This window comes from Pristiophorus japonicus, chromosome 5, assembly GCF_044704955.1.
Source record: "Pristiophorus japonicus isolate sPriJap1 chromosome 5, sPriJap1.hap1, whole genome shotgun sequence".
Taxonomy (NCBI): Eukaryota; Metazoa; Chordata; class Chondrichthyes; family Pristiophoridae; genus Pristiophorus; species Pristiophorus japonicus.
This window is the reverse complement of record NC_091981.1, coordinates 182,805,048-182,828,391: the sequence shown is the minus strand read 5'-3', so window position 1 is coordinate 182,828,391 and position 23,344 is coordinate 182,805,048. Positions and strand designations below refer to the sequence as shown.

The 23,344-nt window shown below is 44.9% G+C and overlaps 1 protein-coding gene across 1 annotated transcript in view; it reads right to left on the bottom strand.

The window, feature by feature from the left end:
* LOC139264540 (ATP-binding cassette sub-family A member 13-like) overlaps positions 1 to 23,344 on the bottom strand; it is a 417,853-nt gene that overhangs the window by 101,388 nt on the left and 293,121 nt on the right. Inside the window, exons 36-38 of the mRNA XM_070881155.1 lie at positions 17,760 to 17,958; positions 13,007 to 13,225; positions 4,192 to 4,388 (exon numbers count right to left, since the gene is read on the bottom strand). Of these exons, the coding sequence (XP_070737256.1) occupies positions 4,192 to 4,388; positions 13,007 to 13,225; positions 17,760 to 17,958 (615 nt within the window). The remainder of the gene's footprint in view (positions 1 to 4,191; positions 4,389 to 13,006; positions 13,226 to 17,759; positions 17,959 to 23,344) is intronic.

Sequence of the window (23,344 nt, the reverse complement as noted above, 5' to 3'; positions counted from 1 at the left end):
TAGTACTTTCTTTGCAATAGTTCATTTTAAAAAGTCACACATCATTTTGCTGAATTCATTTCATATTCTCAAAACTGAAAGCATTCTGTATTAGTCCAAATACTGCTAGAATCCCTACACTCTTCAAAGTAAAACAATGGCCCAGAAATTGCTGGAATGGCACATGTTGAGGTGAGCAATGTGAACTGGGCTTTCTTCCTCACCCATTCTGATCACATTATCGTTGCGCTGCAAATTGCTGGAAATACAATCGATAATGGCGTAGCGATGCCAATGTCGCATCTGGGACCTCATGAATGTTATGCCCAATGGTCTATCTCCTTAACCAATGAAAAAAAATGATAGAGAAAGAAATGGAGCGAACGACGGAGAAAGAAATAGGGTGAATTAGAGACAGAATGAGAAGTAAAGAGAGGGAAAGAAAGAAAGTAGATTAAGAGAGAGATAAGAAACAAAGGAAAAATAAGAAAAACCTTAAAAAGAACAAGCAGAAGAAGAGGGCCTTGTAACTCAGTTGTGATTGGAAATTGTTGCATTGGTCCTTGAAGTTATGGCTGGATAGTTTTGAAATGTACAAACATTCTTGAGTGATGAAGTGTTGAATCAACATGATCATCATGATCACCATGATCAGGAATAGTGGAACTGCTTTCACAGGAATATAGGAATTGTTAGATGAAAAAAGATCAAGATCCATCTAGTTCACCTTCTACCATCCTGGTAGTTGCATGATACAACTAACAGGAGTTTGGATGGCAAGATTGGCACAAAAATACTGCCAAGATAGATTTATTTTTAAACCTCTAGGAACAATTTACTACCTGCGGAGATGACACTCCACAGTTTCATTGTTCCCTTTCTGGGCCTCCAAGGTTGAGTAGTATGTCAGGACCATAAATCATGGCAATAACAGGGTCCTTATGACATGAAGTACTAGACCTAAATGGCTACAACAAGATTCATTCATATTAATGGCATAAATCCAGCAATTTCATGACTGACAATTTATTTCAATGGGTAGGCTCACGGTGTGGTTGTAATTACTTCAAGGCGAACGGTGTAGTAATTTGTGGAGAATTGGAACTTATGGTGTCACTCTTCTTCACCACAAATTGCAGGATTTTTTACAAACTAATAATGGCAAACACTGTGAACTCGCCATTATTTTTCCAGCAATTTCTGGGCCAATAAATAAGCAAAGTCACACGTTTTACCATACTTCAACTCGTTCCTTTCACTGGAATATTAAAAATATATCTCATAAAGAAGAATAACAGTGAAAGCATAAAGGAACTTTATGTGACTGACATTCTGTCGTAGCCACACATGAATTAAAGATTTGTGTTGCTAGTGGTTTGCCTACGTGTGAAAGGATTACAATGAAAATGAATATACCAGTGGACTGATGTATAAATGTTATTTTGGATAATGTAGATCATTCAGGCATAGTAAGTACTGTCACAGTCCAGTCATCGACAGCCAGATGCTTCTATACAGGTAAAGATATGAACTACAAAATAGTATTATAGGGCCCAAGTTTCCACATGATTTGCACCTGATTTTTAGGAGCAACTGGTGGAGAACGGACTATCTTAGAAATCGCAATTCACCACATTTTTTTGTCTGCAGTTCTAGTCAGGTAGAACAGTTCTACTTTGGAACAGAATTTTTTCTTCAAAAGGGGGCGTGTCCGGCCACTGACGCCTGATTTCAAAGTTTCCACAGTGAAAACATACTCCAAACTAACTTAGAATGCAGCAAGTGAAGATTTTTGTAGAACTGAAAAAACCTGTTCTACACATTAAAAAATCAGGCGCAGGTTACAAATTAGGCGCCCAGAACGAGGTTGGGGGGGGGGAAGGGAAGTCATTAAATTTTATAATGAATCCTTATTTATACTTATACAAATATTATACAAATAAATCCAACCTGAATAAACATTTATAAGCAAAGAAAAGATTAAATAAACCATGTTCCTACCTGTGTGAAAGTGCTTCAGGCAGGCCTTTCGGGACCGAAGGCTGAACGGGCCGGCCCGAGACTTCGGGCAGGGCCCATTCCCAGCACCAGATTTACAGGTAGGTGGCATTGGGTTGGGTCGGGGAGGTTCGGTTCGGTTCGGGTCGGGGGGAGGGAGGGAGAGAGAGGGGGGGAGGGAGGGAGAGAGAGAGAGGGGGGGAGGGAGGGAGGGAGAGAGAGGGGGGGAGGGAGGGAGGGAGAGAGAGGGGGGGAGGGAGGGAGGGAGAGAGAGGGGGGAGCGAGGGAGGGAGAGAGAGGGAGAGGGGGGGAGGGAGAGAGAGGAAGGTCAGGTTGGGGAAGTGGAGGTCAGGTCGGGGAGGGGGAGGTCAGGTTGGGGAGGGGGAGGTCAGGTCAGATCCAGTCCGGGGGCGGGGGAGCGGGAGCAGGAGCGCAGGTCGGGTCGGGTCCAGTTGGGGGGGGGGGCGGAGCGGGAGCGGGAGTCAGGTCGAGTCGGGTCCAGTGGGGGGGGAGGGGGGGGGAGGGTCGGGGGGGCGAGAGCGCGGGTCGGGTCGGGTCGGATCCAGTCCAGGGGCGGGGGAGCAGGAGCGCGGGTCGGGTCGGGTCGGGTCCAGTCCGGGGGGGGGGGGGGGGCGGAGTGGGAGTCGGGTCGGGTCGGGTCCAGTCGGGGGGGGGGGGGGGTCGGGTCGGGGGGCGGGAGTCGGGTCGGGTCCGGAGGCAGTGGGGGGGAGCGGGTGTCGGGTCTGGTCGGGGGGGGGGGTGAAAGCAGGAGCTGGCCGTGGGAGGAGTCTTATTCACGCAGCCCCAGTGAGGCCATTCGGCCAGGGCTAGGGGCTGCGTGCTTCGGGCCTCTCCTACACAGTTCGCCGCCTGGAGCTACTGCACTTGCGTGCCCACTGTAGCGCGTATGTACAGAGATCCCGGCACTGTTTTCAGCGCAGGGACCTGGCTCCGCCCCCCCACAGCTTGTGCTGCGCTGCGCCGAGGGCCAGAGGACCTGCAGGGAGGTGGAGAATATGGAGGATTTTTTTAGGCGCACTTTGTGGCGCGAAAAACGGGCGTCCAGGTCAGGATGCGCCATTCTAGGCGCGTGTGGAAACTTGGGCCCATAGTAACTAAATCTATCACTACTGTTTATTTCCATTTGAACTCAACAAGCTTTACTTAAAGAACTTGTATTTATATAGCACCTTATCAGATCTCAAAGCAATTCACGTTCAGTGAATTACATGTGAAATTTAGTGACTGTGGTTACATGCACAGCAATATCTCGCAAACATTAAATGAGGTGACTGATCAATTGATCTTTTTTAATATTGGCTGAGTGAGGGATGTCGACTAGGACACCAGCAGGAGAACTTCTTTGAATAGGAAGATGGGGCCTTGGTTTAACATCTCTCTCAAAAGACACCACCTTTAACAATGCAGCACTATCTGACTACTGTGAAATGTCAGTTCAGATTGCATGTATAATCCTGGGAGAGAGGGAGTGGTGGTGGTTGAACCCACAACCTTCTGATTTAGAAATGAGTGTGCTATCAAATGAACCAAGCTCACACTTGCTATTTAAAGAGTAATGTCATGCAAATTTATTGTAGTACTTTTGTCCCAGAGAGATGCAATTGGAAGCTTCAATGAACTTGCAACAATGTAACCAAATTACAATATGCCTTTCAGCAGTTTCAAAATTAAACACATCAGTGGCCATTTCCGGACCACTGAACACTACGTAGATCATTCCTATCATCAGGGACCAAAGTTCCCATCCCACTACTCAGAAATGACAGCCACGGACAGAAATGTCTGGAACTATTCTTTGATCTTCGTGTTACCATCCCTATTTCTCTTGACCTCTCAACTACAACAGGCAGCATCTGCCACCTCATGGGAAGGGAACTTAAGGAGAAACAGAATACTTATCACTATGTAGAGCTCTGGGTTGGAAGAATGTAGCTCTGTGACCTACCATAGGATTCCTGCTCAAATTTAAAAAAAACTAGAGATGGAAGCTTCTGGTGGCCCCGTATAGTGGCTAAATTTGTTAAATCCAGGACAAACAAGAATTTTCCTTCGGTCTGAGTAATGGTGCTCTCTTTCTCTGAAAATGTCCAGAATATAACAGCAACAGTACCATGGGATTAAGATGAAGTACTACATCAGATAGCTAGGGAGGCTCCACAGACTGTAGTTTGTTGTCATTTTTTGCTTCCTTACCTGTTTTGTATTTCAATATAACATCCCAGATGTTACGTCGAGAGCAAGGATCAATGCCACTGGTGGGTTCATCCAAAATGACAGTAGAGGAGCCTCCAATAAATGCAATCACCAACGAGAGCTTTCTCTTTGTTCCCCCAGACAAAGTTCCAACTAGTTTGTGCTGGTATTGACAAATCCCTACATTCTCCAGGGCCCTGAAAGAAACAGAAGATTTATATGGATTACGTCAGCACGATGTACATTTATATTAATTATTAAAGTATGGTCCAGGGAATTGTGACTCATATGATATGCAGAAGACCAAAAGAGGTTTTATATTGTACTGCTAAATTCACATGCTCCTTAGAATTCCAAAAATGATCCTATAGTTGTGATTTGAGTGACTCTTTTAAAGAAATTGACGCCTCAAAAAGTGGTTCCAAATTCGATGTTAAAAAAGGGAGGTACTTTTAATGCAAATTACTTCATTTTTCTGTCTTATATGTAAAAATTGTGCTGCTTTTTAAGAGGCAATATAATTTAGATAATTGTGCTGCTGATTCAAGGGCCATGATTTAGGGTTTCAGTTAAGATCATTCACAAGCTTGCCTACAATAGGAGAACGGAAATTGACAGCTTGATCATTGTAGGATGCTGATTGGAACTGCAATTCAATCCCTAACCTGGTACGCGCTGAATATATTGAGTCTATTTCAGTTGAGTGTTTCAGACCCTCTACTCAACCTGAAATATCAGGTCTGCTCAAGATTGTGAGACAGCACCTAATTCAAGTTCCACTTAACTGATAGAATTCTGCTTTTTATTAGCTAAAACTGTTGGTGTGAGAGACTAAACATTGCAAGCATCATGTAAGCCTCTGGGTAAAATCTTTATCTACATAAAGTGTGGAATAATAACATTAGAATAAATGTAGGTCAGGAAAAATGGATGTTTTATCACAGCAAAATAGTTATTAATTATGAATTAGCTCTCCTGCTGCAGAGCTTCATGTGATATGAGTGCATATTGGAAAATTCGTAGCGGTTCACTGCAGCTCTTTCGCTTTACAATACATTAAAATAAATGAACTGAAAATCATGTGGGGCGTGCTGACCTCGATGTCTGAATTCCTGATATGCACAGCAGTCAACAACAACAGCTTGCATTTATATAGCATCTTTAACATAGAAAAACATCCCAAGACACTTTGCAGAAGTGTAATAAGATAACCTAGACGATGAGCCAAAGAAGGAGATATTAGGAATGGTGGTTAAAAGCTCGATCGAAGAGGTGGGTCTTAAGGAGAGTCCTAAAAGAGATGGGAAAGTGGAGAAACGGGGGGGTTGGATTTTACAAACCTCAGCAGGTCCCGACCCAGCTGCTGTCTCCAATCCCGCCCTCTGAAATGAATTTACTGTGATTAGACTTGTTAAGCCTGCCCAGCCCCTTTCCCGGCCAATTAGAGAAAGCGGGCCTGGTGACGTTATTTGATGATGCGTCATCAGCTGATTTCCTTAAAAGGACCATGTCCACATTGATTTTGACATTGTGCTGTCAGTGTTCTACAGCACTGAGGTGCTGCGAACACTGGCCAGCACTGCACAGAGGTGCAGGGCTGCATCCAGCTCTCCCATGACTCCCTCCATATGCTCCATAGTGTCCTGCTGTTCCAATCATCACATCCCCAACATAGCCTGGTTGCACAATGCAGAGGAAGGCACAAGTAGGGATGTGGTCAGGAGGACTGGGTGCAGTGCTACAAACGTTTCAATGATCTCAGTAGATCACAAAATGTTAGTCCAAAGCCACACTCAACCTTGTCCTGCTGTTCCTCTCATCATATCCCCATCACTCTGCCTTCCCTACCCTACTCCTGCACATCCTTACTCACACCAACTTACCTTGCACCTCCACCCATCTTCCTCTATCTACATTATCATATCCCCATCTCACTAGCCATTCCTCACACTCACCTAGTCCACTCAAACCAAGTAACAACACACAATAGTAGGCACTTGGGTCTTTTATGCAATATTCATGTAAAGTTTCTGTTAATGTGGTGTCAAACATTGAAACCTTTATTTTCAACTCTGTGTTCTTGGACTGATTTGTGTGGCTACGTGAGTTGCAGTGAATAGTGAGACATAATGGTATCCCCACAATGGTAATGAGTGTGAAAGGAATGGCTTGGGCATTGCAGGGATGCTTAATGGTGTTGGTGTACGGTGGGCCAATCTGGTGCATCATGTGACAGCCAGGGTGTACAGCATCAAGTGAAGTAAATTGGGCCATGGTGAGGCCATCCCTGGCCACTTGGGCAGCACTGTGGTCAGGTGCTGATGCCCTGTGTCCTGTGCAGTATCAGTTGACTGCGAAGAAGGTCGGTGTTGTTGTTGGTGCTGCTGGTGTGCCTGGTGATGCTGGTGTTGGGGATAATCGTGGTGGGAATCTGAGGACCAAGGTGAGAAAGTTTCAAGGGCACCCTGCTGATGGAAGAGATGGCAGGTGAAGTAGAGATGACAGAAGCGATCTGTCAATGGTGGGAAAGGTAATGAGGTCAGACTGGATGGAGATGTGTAAAGAATTGCAGCATCCTGAATTTGTAGTGGGAATGCAGTTCAGAGATGTTGGTGGTTAAGGGAACATTTCTCAATCAGCTGGGAGCTTTGACTGGACATTTGAAGCTGTCAACTCAACAGCTGATTCAATGGCCACTGACCTCCTGCCTCAGCTTCACAGACGAGGTTCTAGGCACAGCGGGAAAATGGTAGGCGACCTATCAAATCCAAAAATCTAGGAAAAAACCATTGGTAAGTGATTCTAAACAAGCCATTAATGATTTTAATTGCCTCCCCTGCCACTGCGTGTTGGTTTTTCTCAGCTCTGACAGACCCGACATTTGGTATAGGTGCGTGGTGGCAGGTTCACAGCTGGGTCCTGACCCGCTGGGGATAAAACACTTTCCCACCGATGCACCACCGATTGCACTCGCTGAGCCCCTGCAAAATCCAGCCTGGAGTTTTAGCAAGGGAATTCTGTAACATAGAAACATAGAAAATAGGTGCAGGAGTAGGCCATTTGGCCCTTCGAGCCTGCACCGCCATTCAATGAGTTCATGGCTGAACATGCAACTTCAGTACCCCATTCCTGCTTTCTCGCCATATCCCTTGATCCCCTTGAACATGGAGCCTAAAGAGCTGAATGCATGTCCACCAATGGTGGGGCAAAGAGAGTGGGGATTTAAAAGAGGTCAGAGTTGGAGGAATGCCGAGTTGGAGGAGGGTTGTAGGGCTGGAGGTGGTTACAGAGGTAGGGAGGAGTGGGGTCATGAAGGGATTTAAATGTGATGGTGAGAATTTCACAGCTGAGGTATAGAATCACCAAGAGCCAATGTAGGTCAGTAAACAAAAGCTTAATGGGTGAGTGAAACTTGGTGTAGGATAAGATACGGGAAGAAGAGTTTTGCATGAGCTGAAGTTTATGGAGGGTGGAGGATGGAGGCCTGGCCAGGAGAGTATTGGAATAATCGAGTCTGAGGCTGCCAAAGGCATGGATAAAGATTTCAGCAGCATATGAACTGAGGCAGAGATGGAGGTGGGCACACTATGGAGGTGGAAGTTGGTGGTCTTTGTGATGCACAGGATGTGGGACCAGAAGCTCAGCTCAGGGTCAAATAGGGCACTGTGATTGCGATCAGTCTGGTTCAACCAAGAGGGATGGAAATAGTGACAAGGGCTTTAGAGATTGTAGGGGTGCTGAAGACGTTGACTTCAATCTTCCCACTGTTTATTTGGAGGAAATTGCAACTCATCCAAGATTGGATGTTGAACAGTCTGACAAAACAGAGACAGTAGAAGGGTTGAGAAAGTGGTGGAGAGGTAGAACTGGATGTCATCAGCATACATGTGGTAGTTGACCCCATGGCCTGGATATTAATAGGGGTGGATTGCATAGGCAGGGAAGGCGTGGACAGCTGAGATTTGGATGGAAAGTCATTCCAGGTTTCCCCGCATGGCATGCGCCTTTTGTTATTGATAGGTCCACCCCCCTCACCCCCGGATGTTAGCCTGATCAACCTGATTGACAGGCTTGGCTTCCAGTGGGGCAGGGAGAACTCTGATGCAGGCCGTAGCAGCAGGAAGGTCTGATCCATAAACCGGAGAGGAGGGGGATGAGGGGGTTCCGATCCCGAACTCCAGGGTAGGTCCGATCCTGGGGGTCCAAAACCTGATCCCAGGGGGTTTGGATCCCCAAACCTAGGGGCTCTTTCGATGGGGGCAGGGGATGGAAGGTCCGATGGGGCAGGAGCTTGGGGAGCCGGGGGGAAACATTCCTGCTCCTCCTGGCTCACAAACAATGCTGTAAAGGCACTTACCTTCTCCCTGAAGCTGCAAAGCAAGTTAAATCAGAGGCTCCAAGACTGATTAAATAATTTAAATCGCTAACCTGCTTCCTGCCCACTCCTTGTCCCGCCGCCGTTAAACTTGGAAGTGGATGAGTGGAATGCGGGTTTGGGATGGGTTTGAGATTTTTAAAATTTATCATCTGGCCTGACCCCAACCCATCATTTTTAGGTGTTTAAATTTCACTCACATGTCTTTGGATGATGTCACCAAGGGGCAGCATGTCGATTAGGACACCATTGCTGGAGGTGCTCTGGCCACAATTGGAGAGATAAGAATGGAACCAATTGAGGCCAGTCCCACTGAGCTAGACAATGGAGGAGAGGCTTTGGAGGAGGATGCTGTGGTCAACCATCAAAGACTGCAGAAAGGTTGACATGGTTGAGGAGGGATGGTGCACAGGGATCACAGTCACAGAGGATATCACTTGTGACTTTGATCAGGGTTGTTTCAGTGCTGTGGCCGGGGCAGAAACCTCGTTGAAGAGATTCAAACATGAGTTGCGGGAAGAATAGGCAAGGATTTGAAAGGTGACAACAGATTCAAGGACTTTGAAAAGGAAACAAAAGTTGGAGTTATTTGACACTCATGCAAATAATTATTTTAACCAGAGATTTACATGGTGCTTGCAATGATTTATCTCCCCCTCTCTGTATAGCTGTCATACATTTTCTCTTGTTTTCATCTTTGCATCTGTTCACCTGTAATTGTTTCTCTCACTCTTTCTGTAAGTCTTCCCTCTTTATTTTTCTTTTGTACATTTTTCATTCATTGAGTTACTCTTAGTTTGACTCTCATTCTCTCTCTCTCTCCTGGCTAAGTTGTGATGCCACTGTAGTTGAATAACCTGCTGATAATCACTGTTTAGGCTCACGTATGAAGAATGCTCATTTGAGCAAGCTATTCGAGTCATAAAGGTGGCTGGCTCCCAGAAAAATATTAGCATCTTCATGGAAGAGAAGATCAAGTTAAAGAAAATGTTTTAAAAACATAAGTTCACCATGGTAGAAAACAAGTTCATCAGGACAGAAAATTCCTCGCTGTTTCAGAAATTGAGGCTGACCAAAACTGGCCAAATGCCCTAAGTTTCCGCTTTGGGTGCAATCGGCGATCCGGGCGCAAATTTCGTTCCAAATTACACTAGTTTTAATTTTTTCATGTTGTATTCATTCTGAGATGTGGGCATGGCTGGCAAGGCCAGCATTTATTGCCCATCCCTAATTGCCCTTGAGAAGGTGGTGGTGAGCTGCCTTCTTGAAGCGCTGCAGTCGTTGTAGTGAAGGTACTCCCACAGTGCTGTTTGGGAGGGAATTCCAGGACTTTCACCCAGCAACGATGAAGGAACTGTGATATACTTCCAATTCTGAATGTTGTGTAACTTGGAGGGGAACTTGCAGGTGATGGTGCTCCCATGAGTCTGCTGCCCTTGTCCTTCTCGGTGGTAGATGTCGTAGGTTTGGGAGGTGCTGCCGAAGAAACCTTGGTGAGTTGCTGCAATGCATCTTATAGATGGAGCCACTGCAGCCACGGTGGTGGAGGGAGTGAATGTTTAAGGTGGTGGATGGGGTGCCAATCAAGCGGGCTGCTTTGTCCTGGATGGTGTCGAGCTTGTGAGTGTTGGTGGAGCCGCCCTCATTCAGACAAGTGGAGAATACTCCATCACACTCCTGACTTGTGCCTTGTAGATCGTGGAAAGGCTTTCGAGAGTCAGAAGGTGAGACACTTGCTGCAGAATACACAGCCTCTGACCTGCTCTTGTAGCCACAGTATTTATGTGGCTGGCGCAGTTAAGTTTCTGGTCAATGGTGACACCCAGGATGTTGATGGTGGGGGATTCGGCGATGGTAATACCATTGAGTATCTAGGGGAGGTGGTTAGACTCTCGCTTGTTGGAGATGATCATTGCCGGGCACTTGTGTGGTGCGAATGTTACTTGCCAATTATCAGCCCAAGCCTGAATGTCATCCAGGCTTTGCTGCATGCAGGCATGGACTGCTTCATTTTCTGAGGAGTTATGAATGGAAGTGAACACCGCAATCATCAGTGAACATCCCCACTTCTGACCTTATGATGGAGGGAAGGTCATTGATGAAGTAGCTGAAGATTGTTGGGCCGAGGACATTGCGCTGAGGAACTCCTGCGGCAATGTCGTGGGGCTGGGATAATTGACCTCCAACAACCACAAGAACATAAGAAATAAAAAATAGGAGCAGGAGTAGGCCATTTGGCCCCTCGAGCCTGCTCTGCCATTCAAAATCATGGCTGATCTGATCCTGGCCTCAACTCCACTCCCCCGCCCACTCCCCATAACCCTAGACTCCCTTATCATTCAAACATCTGTCTTTCTCCACCTTAAATATATTCAAAGACCAGCCTCCACAGCTCTCTGGGGTTGAGAATTCCAAAGATTCACGATCCTCAGAGAAGAAATTTCTCCTCATTTCTGTTTTAAATGAGCGACGCCTTATTCTGAAAATATGCCCCCTAATTCTCCACGAAGGGAAACATCCTCTCTGCATCTACCCTGTCAAGCCCCCTCAGCATCTTATGTTTCAATAAGATCACCTCTCATTCTTGTAAACTCCAATGAATATAACATCAACCTGCCTTCATATGACAACCCGTTCATCTCAGGAATCAACCTAGTGAACCTTCTCTGAACTGTCTCCAATGCAAGTATATCCTTCCTTAAATAAGGTGACCAAAACTGTACGCAGTACTCCAGGTGTGGCCTCACCAACGCCCTGTACAGTTGGAGCAGGACTTCCCTACTTTTATACTTGACATCCTCCCTAATTGAACACAATTCTCCAGCTGAGGCCTAACCAGTGCTGTATAAAGGTTTAGCATAACTTCCTTGGTGTTGTACTCTATTCCTCTATTAATAAAGCCAAGGATCCCATATGCTTTTTTAATAGTCTTCCCAACTTGTCCTGCCACTTTCAAAGATTTGTGTACATACACTCCCAGGTCTCTCTGTTCTTGCATCCCCTTTAAAATCATATCATTTAGTTTATATTGCCTCTCCTCATTTTTCTTCCAAAAATATACCACTTCACACTTCTCTGCGTTAAATGTCATCTGTTGTGTGTTTGCCCACTTCACCAGTCTGGCTATGTCCTCCTGAAGTCTATTACTATCCCCCTTATTGTTTACTACAAAGTTTCATATCATCTTCAAACTTTGAAATTATACTCTGTATACTCAAGTCCAGGTCATTAATATATATCAAAAAGAGAAGTGGTCCTAATATCGACTCCAGTCTGAAAAATAACTGTTCACCATTACTCTCTGCTTTCTGTCACTTCGATAGTTTTGTATCCATGCTGCCACTGTCCCTTTAATCTCATGGGCTTTAATTTTGAAACCCAGTCTATTATGTGATATTTCGTCAAACGCCTTTTTAAAGTCCATATACACAATATTAACCGCACTACCTTCATCAACCCTCTCCATTACTTCATCAAAGAACTCGTTCAAGTTAGTCAAACATGATTTGCCTTTAACAAATCTGTGCTGACTTCATTTATTAGCCCGTACTTTTCTAAATGCCAATCGATTTTGTCCCGGATTATTGTCTCGAAAGGTTTTCCCTCCACCGACATGAGACTGACTGGCCTGTAGTTGTCGGGTTTATCCCTCTCCCTTTATTAAACTGGGGTGTAACATTTTCAATCCTCCAGCCCTTTGAGACAACCCACATATCCAAGAAGGATTGGAAAATTGAGGCCAGAGCCTTCACAATTTCTACCCTTACTTCGGTCAGTAATCTAGGATGTATCCCATCCGGAACAGGTTGCTTTTTGACTGCCAATCTTATAAGTACCTCCTCTTTATCTATTTTTATCCGAATTTATGAGTGGTAACCTGGTGCAGTTTTATCAATACTGCTGAACATAGGTTTATCACAAAAAATAAGCATTTTTAATAATGTCTAGTCCATCACCTGTGAGTAACCCGATTGTAAATAGTTGAAAAGGACTTGAAAAAAAAACTATACTGAAGCATTTACTAGTTACATCTGTGTACAGTAGTCACTGTCTTAGTAAATTTAATAAAAATGATATTTAAAAGCTTTTAAAACATGCCTATTAGTGTTTCCATGCCTAAAAACAGTTTAATTTTAAGAACCTCCTCGAATGGATGCAATTAGCAGAAACTCATCATGCTGATTAATTCAAATCTGGGGGCATGGCCAGTTTTATGGGCAAGGCTAGCTTCTAGCATGATTTTTTTTAAACTAGCACAAACACTCGAGGAAACTCGATTTGCATCTAACATAATTTGCACTTGATTTTTTGCGTTTGGTTTGCCAATTTTGAGGGAAATGCACTGAAAGAACCAGTGCAACCGAGTGGTCATTCCTGCCCAAATCCCTTTTTAAACATTCCCATTTAGTTCATATAGCATGACAACATATTCAGACTTACATTTTCACCTCTTGAATCAGCTGCTTTTTTGTCCATTGTGGTGCTTTTATTATGCCATATAACAGAAGATGTTCATTCACTGTTAAACTCTCAAACAGCACATCATGTTGTAGACACACTCCCAACTCTTCCCTAATGATTGATGTATCTCGATTCATATTCCTTCCATTAACATAAACAGCCCCAGAGCTGGGCTGGTGCAAGCCAGTTAACATTGACCTATGCAGTAGACAAAACACAATATATTACTTTAGAGTACATTTCATATAGAAGGGTTAATAGACCATAAAGCAGCAATAAACTATTTATCAATAGCTGAGTAATTTACAGATTTTCATTTGTGCAATTCTTCTTCATCACAAATGTATGTATGTTCTGTTTATACCCCAAAGAGTTCTGTGTTTTTTGAAGGGATGGAAGAAATTTGAGGAATTTTAACCTACTGTAAAAATATATTTGGCATTTATCAACATAACCTACAGGGGAGTTGTTTTATCAATGCCAGAATTAAATTTCTCAAATTACGTTCAGAAACTATGGCCCCTAAAATCTGCAGGAAACCATCCGAGCAGGATTGCGCTGCCTGATGCCCTCCAGCGCTGGAGTCTGGAGATTTGGGGGAATCCTAATTTGCCGAGTACATCTCCAGCATCCGCCTGACCTGCCAAATGGAGCCAAACTTCTGGGATCTAGGCTGCTTTCCTCATCTCACTTGGCATCCCAAATTCCAACAATATGCCTGGCCCTGAATAAATCAAGAAAGCAAAAATTCCTGGCATAGGACATTTCTATCCTTGGATCCACCCACCACCTAATAAAAGAACCCAGAGATGCTCAGGAAGGATAGACAGAAAAAGCAGCAAACCTGAGGACTGGGAGAAATTTAGATCTCAGCAGAGGAGGACAAAGGGTTTAATTAGGAGGGGGGAAATAGAGTATGAGAGGAAGCTTGCAGGGAACATAAAAACTGACTACAAAAACTTCTATAGAGATGTGAAGAGAAAAAGATTCGTGAAGACAAACGTAGATCCCTTGCAGTCAGATTCAGGTGAATTTGCAATGCGGAACAAAGAAATGGCACACCAGTTGAACAAATACTTTGGTTCTGTCTTCACGAAGGAAGACACAAATAACCTTCCGGAAATACGAAGGGACCGAGGGTCGAGTGAGAAGGAGGAACTGAAGGAAATCCTTATAAAGCGGGAAATTGTGTTAGGGAAATTGATGGGATTGAAGGCCGATAAATCCCTGGGGCCTGATAGCCTGCATCCCAGAGTACTTAAGGAAGTAGCCCTCGAAATATCGGATGCATTGGTGATCATTTTCCAACAGTTTATCGACTCTGTATCAGTTCCTATGGACTGAAGGGTAGCTAATATAACAACACTTTTTAAAAAAGGAAGGAGAGAGAAAACGGGTAATTATAGACCAGCTGGTCTGACATCAGTAGTGGGGAAAGTGTTGGAATCAATTATTAAAGATGAAATAGCAGCGCATTTGGAAAGTGGTGACAGGATTGGTCCAAATCAGCATGGATTTATGAAAGGGAAATCATGCTTGATAAATCTTCTAGAATTTTTTGAGGATGTAACCAGTAGAATGGACAAGGGAGAACCAGCGGATGTGGTGTATTTGAACTTTCAAAAGGCTTTTGACAATGTCTCACACAAGAGATTGGTGTGCAAAATTAAAGCACATGGTATTGGGGGTAATGTACTGACATGGATAAAGAACTGGTTGGCAGACAGGAAGCAGAGAGTTGGGATAAACGGGTCCTTTTCAGAATGGCAGGCAGTGACTAGTGGGGTGCCGCAGGGCTCAGTGCTGGGACCCCAGCTATTTACAATATACATTAATGATTTCGATGAAGGAATTGCGTGTAATATCTCCAAGTTTGCAGATGACACTAAGCTGGGTGGCGGTGTGAGAAGTGAGGGGGAAGCCAAGAAGCTGCAGGGTGACTTGGACAGGTTAGGTGAGTGGGCAAATGCATGGCAGATGCAGTATAATGTGGATAAATGTGAGGTTATCCACTTTGGGGGCAAAAACACGAAGGCAGAATATTATCAGTGGCGGCAGATTAGGAAAAGGGGAGGTGCAACGTGACCTGGGTGTCATGGTTCATCAGTCATTGAAAGTTGGCATGCGGGTACAGCAGGCAGTGAAGAAGGCCAATGGTATATTGGCCTTCATAGTTAGGGGATTTGAGTATAGGAGCAAGGATGTCTTACTGCAGTTGTATAGGGCCTTGGTGAGGCCTCACCTGGAATATTGTGTTCAGTTTTGCTCTCCTAATCTGAGGAAGGATGCTCTTGCTATTGAGGGAGAGCAGCGAAGGTTTACTAGACTGATTACTGGGATGGCAGGACTGACAGATGAGGAGAGACTGGATCGACTGGGCCTGTATTCGCTGGAGTTTAGAAGGATGAGAGGGGATCTCATAGAAACATATAAAATTCTGACGGGACTGGACAGGTTAGATGCAGGAAGAATGTTCCCGATGTTGGGGAAGTCCAGAACCATAGGACACAGTCTAAGGATAAGGGCTAAGCCATTTAGAAACATAGAAAATAGGTGCAGGAGTAGGCCATTCGGCCTTCGAGCCTGCACCACCATTCAATGAGTTCATGGCTGAACATGCAACTTCAGTACCCCATTCCTGCTTTCTCGCCATACCCCTTGATCCCCCCTAGTAGTAAGGACTACATCTAACTCCTTTTTGAATATATTTAGTGAATTGGCCTCAACAACTTCCTGTGGTAGAGAATTCCACAGGTTCACCACTCTCTGGGTGAAGAAGTTTCTCCTCATCTCGGTCCAAAATGGCTTACCCCTTATCCTTAGACTGTGACCCCTGGTTCTGGACTTCCCCAACATTGGGAACATTCTTCCTGCATCTAACCTGTCTAAACCCGTCAGAATTTTAAACGTTTTTATGAGATCCCCTCTCATTCTTCTGAACTCCAGTGAATACAAGCCCAGTTGATCCAGTCTTTCTTGATATGTCAGTCCCGCCATCCCGGGAATCAGTCTGGTGAACCTTTGCTGCACTCCTTCAATAGCAAGAATGTCCTTCCTCAAGTTAGGAGACCAAAACTGTACACAATACTCCAGGTGTGGCCTCACCAAGGCCCTGTACAACTGTAGTAACACCTCCCTGCCCCTGTACTCAAATCCCCTCTTGCTATGAAGGCCAACATGCCATTTGCTTTCTTAACCGCCTGCTGCACCTGCATGCCAACCTTCAATGACTGATGTACCATGACACCCAGGTCTTGTTGCACCTCCCCTTTTCCTAATCTGTCAGCATTCAGATAATAGTCTGTCTCTCTGTTTTTAACCACCAAAGTGGATAACCTCACATTTATCCACATTATACTTCATCTGCCATGCATTTGCCCACTCACCTAACCTATTCAAGTCACTCTGCAGCCTCATAGCATCCACCTCGCAGCTCACACTGCCACCCAACTTAGTGTCATCCGCAAATTTGGAGATACTACATTTAATCCCCTCGTCTAAATCATTAATATACAATGTAAACAGCTGGGGCCCCAGCACAGAACCTTGCGGTACCCCACTAGTCACTGCCTGCCACTCTGAAAAGTACCCATTTACTCCTACTCTTTGCTTCCTGACTGACAATCAGTTCTCAATCCACGTCAGCACACTACCCCCAATCCCATGTGCTTTAACTTTGCACATTAATCTCTTGTGTGGGACCTTGTCGAATGCCTTCTGAAAGTCCAAATACACCACATCAACTGATTCTCCCTTGTCCACTCTACTGGAAACATCCTCAAAAAATTCCAGAAGATTTGTCAAGCATGATTTCCATTTAGGACTGAGATGAGGAGAAACTTCTTCACTCAGAGAGTTGTTAACCTGTGGAATTCCCTATCGCAGAGAGTCGTTGATGTCAGTTCATTGGATATATTCAAGAGGGAGTTAGATATGGCCCTTATGGCTAAAGGGATCAAAGGGTATGGAGAGAAAGCAGGAAAGGGGTACTGAGGTGAATGATCAGCCATGATCTTATTGAATGGTGGTGCAGGCTCGAAGGGCCAAATGGCCTACTCCTGCACCTATTTTTCTATGTTTCTATGCTGCCCCTTACGAGGCCCACCAGAAAACCCTGGAAATAGCAGAGACTCCGGTCAACCGGATCCCTGCTGTTTTCTGGTGGATTCTACTGGTCTGCTTTGGGTTTTTGAGGCCTGGGTCATTATCATAACAAAAAAATTACGTTGATGCTGTCCCTCATGTCAAAGTTTGTTGAGAGTATATTAGAAGTGACATATATTTCCATTTAAAACTTTAACATGTAATTGTGTGATGGCCTACCAATTGGTACAAAAATACACAGGATCAAAAAACTTGCCTTTTGCAAGGAGTTAAATCAAACTTAGTATGATACCCAGTTGATGCAACAAATAACCTATTAACCAAACCTTTGCCAATAGAGTATGTTCAATATCTAATATAGTTCATAAAGTAATTTTCCTGAGTGTGTGTAATGCTCTGCTTCAAAGAGAAACACAATACAATTAAATGAAAAGAGACCCTGGCTTATTAACCAAGCTTTTGTCCATAGAATAGTCCTGATAATGAACAGTTACTGAATTACATAACTTACCTCGTTTGGCAACTGATGAAAAGTAACTGCCAAACTCAAAGCTCAAATCAGGTCAGACTTTTGCTTGTATCTGCATTTGTTCTAAGTTTTATCAACAGATTGTAATACATCACTTACATAGTTGTTGTCTTGCCTGCTCCATTGGATCCTAATAAAGCTGTAACTTCTCCTTTGTAGAAATCAAGGTTCAAGTCTTTAACAGCTACTTTTTTGCCCTGCTTAAACTCTTTCGTGAGAGACCTTAGAGCAACTCCAATCTTCAAATTAGAAGGTGCCACTTCTTTCCCAGATGTATTCACATAATTCAAGGGTTCCCCTATTGAAAGGAATAAACAGATGAAGTATAATTCCATACCAGAATCCTTCTCTAGTAACCTGCTACCATGGTAAATATGCAATAACAGTTGGTAGCAATCTTATTATTGCTGACTTCACTTAATCACAGTTTAAAGGATATTTTGTCCTGTTTTTTAATTTTTAAAATATTTTTAATACTTTCATATTTCCTGTCATGAAAATTGAGCTTCCAGCAACTGTGATCCATTGTATTCTTGAACTATATAATGAAATCCATGAAACAGAATTGGGAATGCAACACAAGGTTCAGAATCTGATATGGTTCATAAAACAATTTTCCTGAGTGTGTGTAAATGCACTGTTTCAAAGAATAACAGAACATAATTCAAATGAAAAAAAAGTGTTGAAATATATGCCTAGTAACTGGTACATGATGTTTCCATTTGACATTCTAATATTTGTCCTTTATACCAAGCCCTGGATTTTCAATCAGACAGCTCATGCCCACTCTAATCATCTAGTTGCTGAGTTTAAAGTCACAAGAGGACAATATATATGTTTCACAGTACTTGCAATCTTAGAGAGGATATTAACCGTGAGCAGGTTTTGGATAAGTGGAGGTGGGGAGGGGGGGGGGAGGGGGCGGGGGGAACGGGACAGGACTATTTTAACTCCCAGGCCTCACTTGCATCTCAAGCGACTGCTGTCTGCCCAAAATGGGAGGGAAATTAGGTGACTGGCCGGCTGCCTGAAGTCTATGATCGAGCAACCTCTGGGCTACCTGTTGGCACTCAGATAAGTCATGGAGAGGTTTCAGCAGGGTCTCGCGGGTCAGAAGTGGTGAGCCCGTGGCAGCAGAGACTCAGCTTTCCTTGTGGGGCCCAGGACAGCACCCCTGCTCCTTCTTGCTCATCTAAGGAGAGCTTAACGTTACCCTAGAGGGCCTCTTCTCCCTGCAGGTTTCACTAAGCAGGCACCCCATTTAGACAGCAGTTACAATGCCATCGGGATTCTAATGAAATCATAGGATCCCGGTTTGTATGTTTTAATAAGACTCCAACCTGAGTCAGGCAGGCGCCTCGGCCGCCTAATGAAAGGGACCTAGTTAAAAGGTGATGGGTGAGAATGGAGGGGGAACTGGGCAGTAAGTTATTGGAGATGATTTTAACTGTGCGGCTGCCCCATTCCCGCCGTGTGAGGTAGGTTAAAATCGACACCTTAGTTAAATTTTAAGTGTTCCTTAATGCAATCACCAAAGTTGTAGAGAAAGTTGAGTGAGCACCACAAACACCTCTATGTCAACAAAGAAATGCACCCTTTTTAAAGATCATTCCTCACATGTCCATGGCAACTCGGGTTATTACAGTACAGGCAACACTGAAAGATACAGGGAGTAATGACATAATTAAGAAAATATCAGGTTGATGGAGTAGAAGTAGATGTTTCTGAAATTGAAGGGACAATTTTATAAATGTGAACAACTAGCGACTGACTGCTGCACATATCGGGAAATTACGGGCGTAAATTTAAGTCCAACGCACACAGTGATTGCCCGATATGCGCAGTCAGCTAACTAGGTTCCCTGCCGGTAAATGTCAGCTCTTGTATCTTTGGTATTTTGGCATGAGCAAATGCTAAGGCAAATAGCCTGCAAACATGGGGTGGAAAATTCTGATGACCACCCAACTTCCTTTCTTTGATCCTACTAGCTAACATCATAAATCATTTCCTCTCCTCAGATACTGCCTCCCTTCCTTTAAAAACTATCATTACCTCCTCTTCAGAAACCCCATCCTTGATCCCTCTGTCCTTACAAACTATTGCCCCACCTCCCTTTCCTTTCCAAAGTCCTTAAATGTTGTTGCTTCCCAAATCCGGACCCATCTGTCTCAACACCATGTTTGAATCAGGTTTCCACCCTGCCTCATCATTGAAATGGTCCGAATGAAAATCACAAATAACATTCTCTTTGATTGCGACCATGATGACCTATCCCTTCTCATCTTTCTTCACATCTTTGCAGCCTTTGATGTGGTTTACTTCATCATCCTCTGCTAATGTCTATGCTCCATTGTCCAGCTCAATGGACTGCCCTTGCTTCGTTCCACTGTTATCTATCCAATCATCATCAGAGCAGTCTCCAGCAATTAACTCTTTTACCTCCTTCACACCATTACCTCCATTGTCCCCCAAAGATGAATCATTGGCCCCTTGCTCTTTCGCATTTGCATGCTGCCACTTGGCAACATCATCCAATGACATGGTGTCAGATTCCATATGTATAATGATGACATCACCATCTCACGCGTCTCCTCTACTGCCTCTAAGTTGTCAGACAACTCCTCCTGAAGTGTCCCACCTGGAATGCTACTCCAAGCCCCACAAAGAAAGACTGAGCCTAGGCTACCCCGGGCTCCACACTTCTCACCCGCAAGACCATGCCGAAACACCACACCCCCCTCACGTTACTTACCTAAGTGCCAGCGGGTAGTCTCTTCAACCGCCACCAGCTGGCCAGCTGCCTCTTTCTACCTTTTTTGGGTGGGCAGCTGTCTGGTGGGACCTAAATGATCCTCGGCCGTTAAAATTGGCCGAGCCTCCTGATGCCACCCCCAAGCCCCATTCCTTAGCTGACTCTCCACTCGAGAGTTAAGATTCCCCCTTATGGGGTCAAGTTTCGGCCTGAGTTGCTCCTATTTTTTTGGAGCAACTAGTTTAGAATGGAGTATGTTAGAGATTGCAATTCTGGGCCTTTAGTTTGCTCCAGTGAGTTAGAACAGTTTCATTTTAGAACAGATTTTTTTTTCAAAAGGGGGCGTGTCCAGCCACTTATGCCTGTTTTGCAAGTTTAGGCAGCAAAAACTTACTCCAAACTAACTTAGACTGGAGTCAGTGTAGATTTTTGTACGCTCAGAAAAACCTTGCCAACACTTATAAATCAGGCGTAGGGAACGAGAAATTGTGGGGGGTGGGGGGGGAGGGGGGTTTACAAACATTAAACACTTCACTTTTACAAATAAAGAGCCATCATCAATAATAAATGATAAATAAATCAATAAATAAACCAATAAATCAATCCAAATAAATTAAAAAATTAAAAATTACTCAATAAATAAAAAATTATTTCTACTCACCTACTGCAGCACCAGGGAGAAGAGGAGGGGGTGCGCAGGAAGAGAAGAATATGGGGGGGGGAAAGAGAAGAAGATGGGGGGAAGAGAAGAAGATGGGGAGGAAGAGAGGAAGATGGCAGGGGGGAGAAGAGAGGAAGATGGCGGGAGGGGGAGAAGAGAGGAAGATGGCGGGGGGGGGGAGAAGAGAGGAAGATGGCGGGGGGGGGAGAAGAGAGGAAGATGGCGGGGGGGGGAGAAGAGAGGAAGATGGCGGGGGGGGAGAAGAGAGGAAGATGGCGGGGGGGGGAGAAGAGAGGAAGATGGCGGGGGGGGGAGAAGAGAGGAAGATGGCGGGGGGGGGAGAAGAGAGGAAGATGGCGGGGGGGGGAGAAGAGAGGAAGATGGCGGGGGGGGAGAAGAGAGGAAGATGGCGGGGGGGGAGAAGAGAGGAAGATGGCAGGGGGGGAGAAGAGAGGAAGATGGCGGGGGGGGAGAAGAGAGGAAGATGGCGGGGGGGGAGAAGAGAGGAAGATGGCGTGGGGGAGGCGGTGGAAGAGAGAAGAGGACGAAGAAGAAGCCCCGCACGCAGCCGATGCTGGGCTGCTGCCGCCGACTCTTCGGTCGGGGCCCACCCCAGTGAGATGCAGGGCGGGCCGGCCCCATCGATGTCGAGGAAGCCGGGCCCTGCCGAGGACTTTGGGCGGGGCCCGCATGCAGCCGATGCCGGGCTGCCGATGTCTCTTTGGGCATGGCCCGCCCCAGCGAGATGCGGTTGGGCAGGCCCCGCCGCCGAGGTAAGATGCGCAGGCCACTCGGCCGAGGATAGGGTTGTCGCCCCGGAGACAGAACGCCGGCAGCTACTGCGCACGCGCGCAGCCTCCACTGCCCAAGCGCTCAGCTGCCAACACTGTTTTCGGTGCAGGGCTATAGCTCCGCCCCCAGCAGCTCCTACTGCGCAGCGCTGAGGTGGAATTGGGCCGACAGCTATCTGAGAATCACGAGGTAAGTATTCGGCGCAATTTTTGTTCTATAAATTAGGCGGGCCTCTCCGATGTGCGCCGTTCTAGCGGGCGGCCAAAACTTGACCCCATTGTTTCTAGTCACTAATGCACATAAATGAGAATGTTTTCTAATATCCTCAAATAACTCAAAAAGGTCATTGACCCAAAATGTTAACTCTGTTTCTTTCTCCACATGTACTGCCTGACCTACTGAGTATTTCCAGCATTTTCTGTATTTATATCAGAAAATACACATCTTGGTGTAAAATTTTAAAATGTTTATCCCCAGACTCCATTGCTTTGTCCTTGCTACTGCTGTCTGTTCCTGGGGTACAAACAATTAGTTCTAATCAGTTTAATTTCTGTGTAAAATGTAAAACATTCCCCCTCGTGAAATGCTTCTCAGCATTCTCTTAACCTTGTCACAAATCTAATTTCTGTTATATATTTTTCCTTTGTTTGCCGATCACTGATGCCCGAACATCCTTCTTCACGTAGGCCAGTACTGCAGACCAGACTTGCTGTGCTGTGAGCATGTCTCCACGATCGACTGAACATACCCACAGTTCAAATGGGGCTAGCTGAATGATGTCAGCTCCCCACTGGGCTTCAAGACAATGAAACATCTCATTTTTGCATGCTGCTCCCCCTGGTGGAAAACTGAACTTATTCCCCAAGCAAGTGATAAGCAGTATTAGCATGTGATGATATTACAGGCTGTCTAGAAGGAATGAACCTACAATAAGGCACAGGTTATTCCAGTTTCCTGTCATAATTCCAGTGGGAGACTGGGAGAATCTCCAAAGAGGTTCAGGGCCAATTAATTTAGAAAGTATTGGGAAATTGTATACTCTAGTTAAAGGAGTGGTTAACTCTCAGGAAAAGTGCAATGAATGGTAAGTACTTACCTAAGAATGTGTCTCATATATGTATTTGTTTTTGAACAATTGACTTTCTAAATAATCCCATTTACTTCATGGAGGTACCTGGATGCAACCATCCATGACTTTTGGTGCTGACTCTATTTTTGTCCCTCCTGTATTTAGTTGCGTAGAGAAGCACAGTTCAAGATCCTTTAACACACAAATCTACCTATCGCAATTTGAAATAATTGAGTCAGTTTGCTCTGAGTAATGCAGTACAATTCCTGGAAAGGAAAACTGCCAGTACTTGTAGTCCCACATAACAAATTCACCTCCTGCTGATCTTGACTTCAATGGAAATAAAAATCGGAAGAGATGTAAAATGGGCTACGGATTCAGTACCACGCATTTAACATTAAAGCACTTGG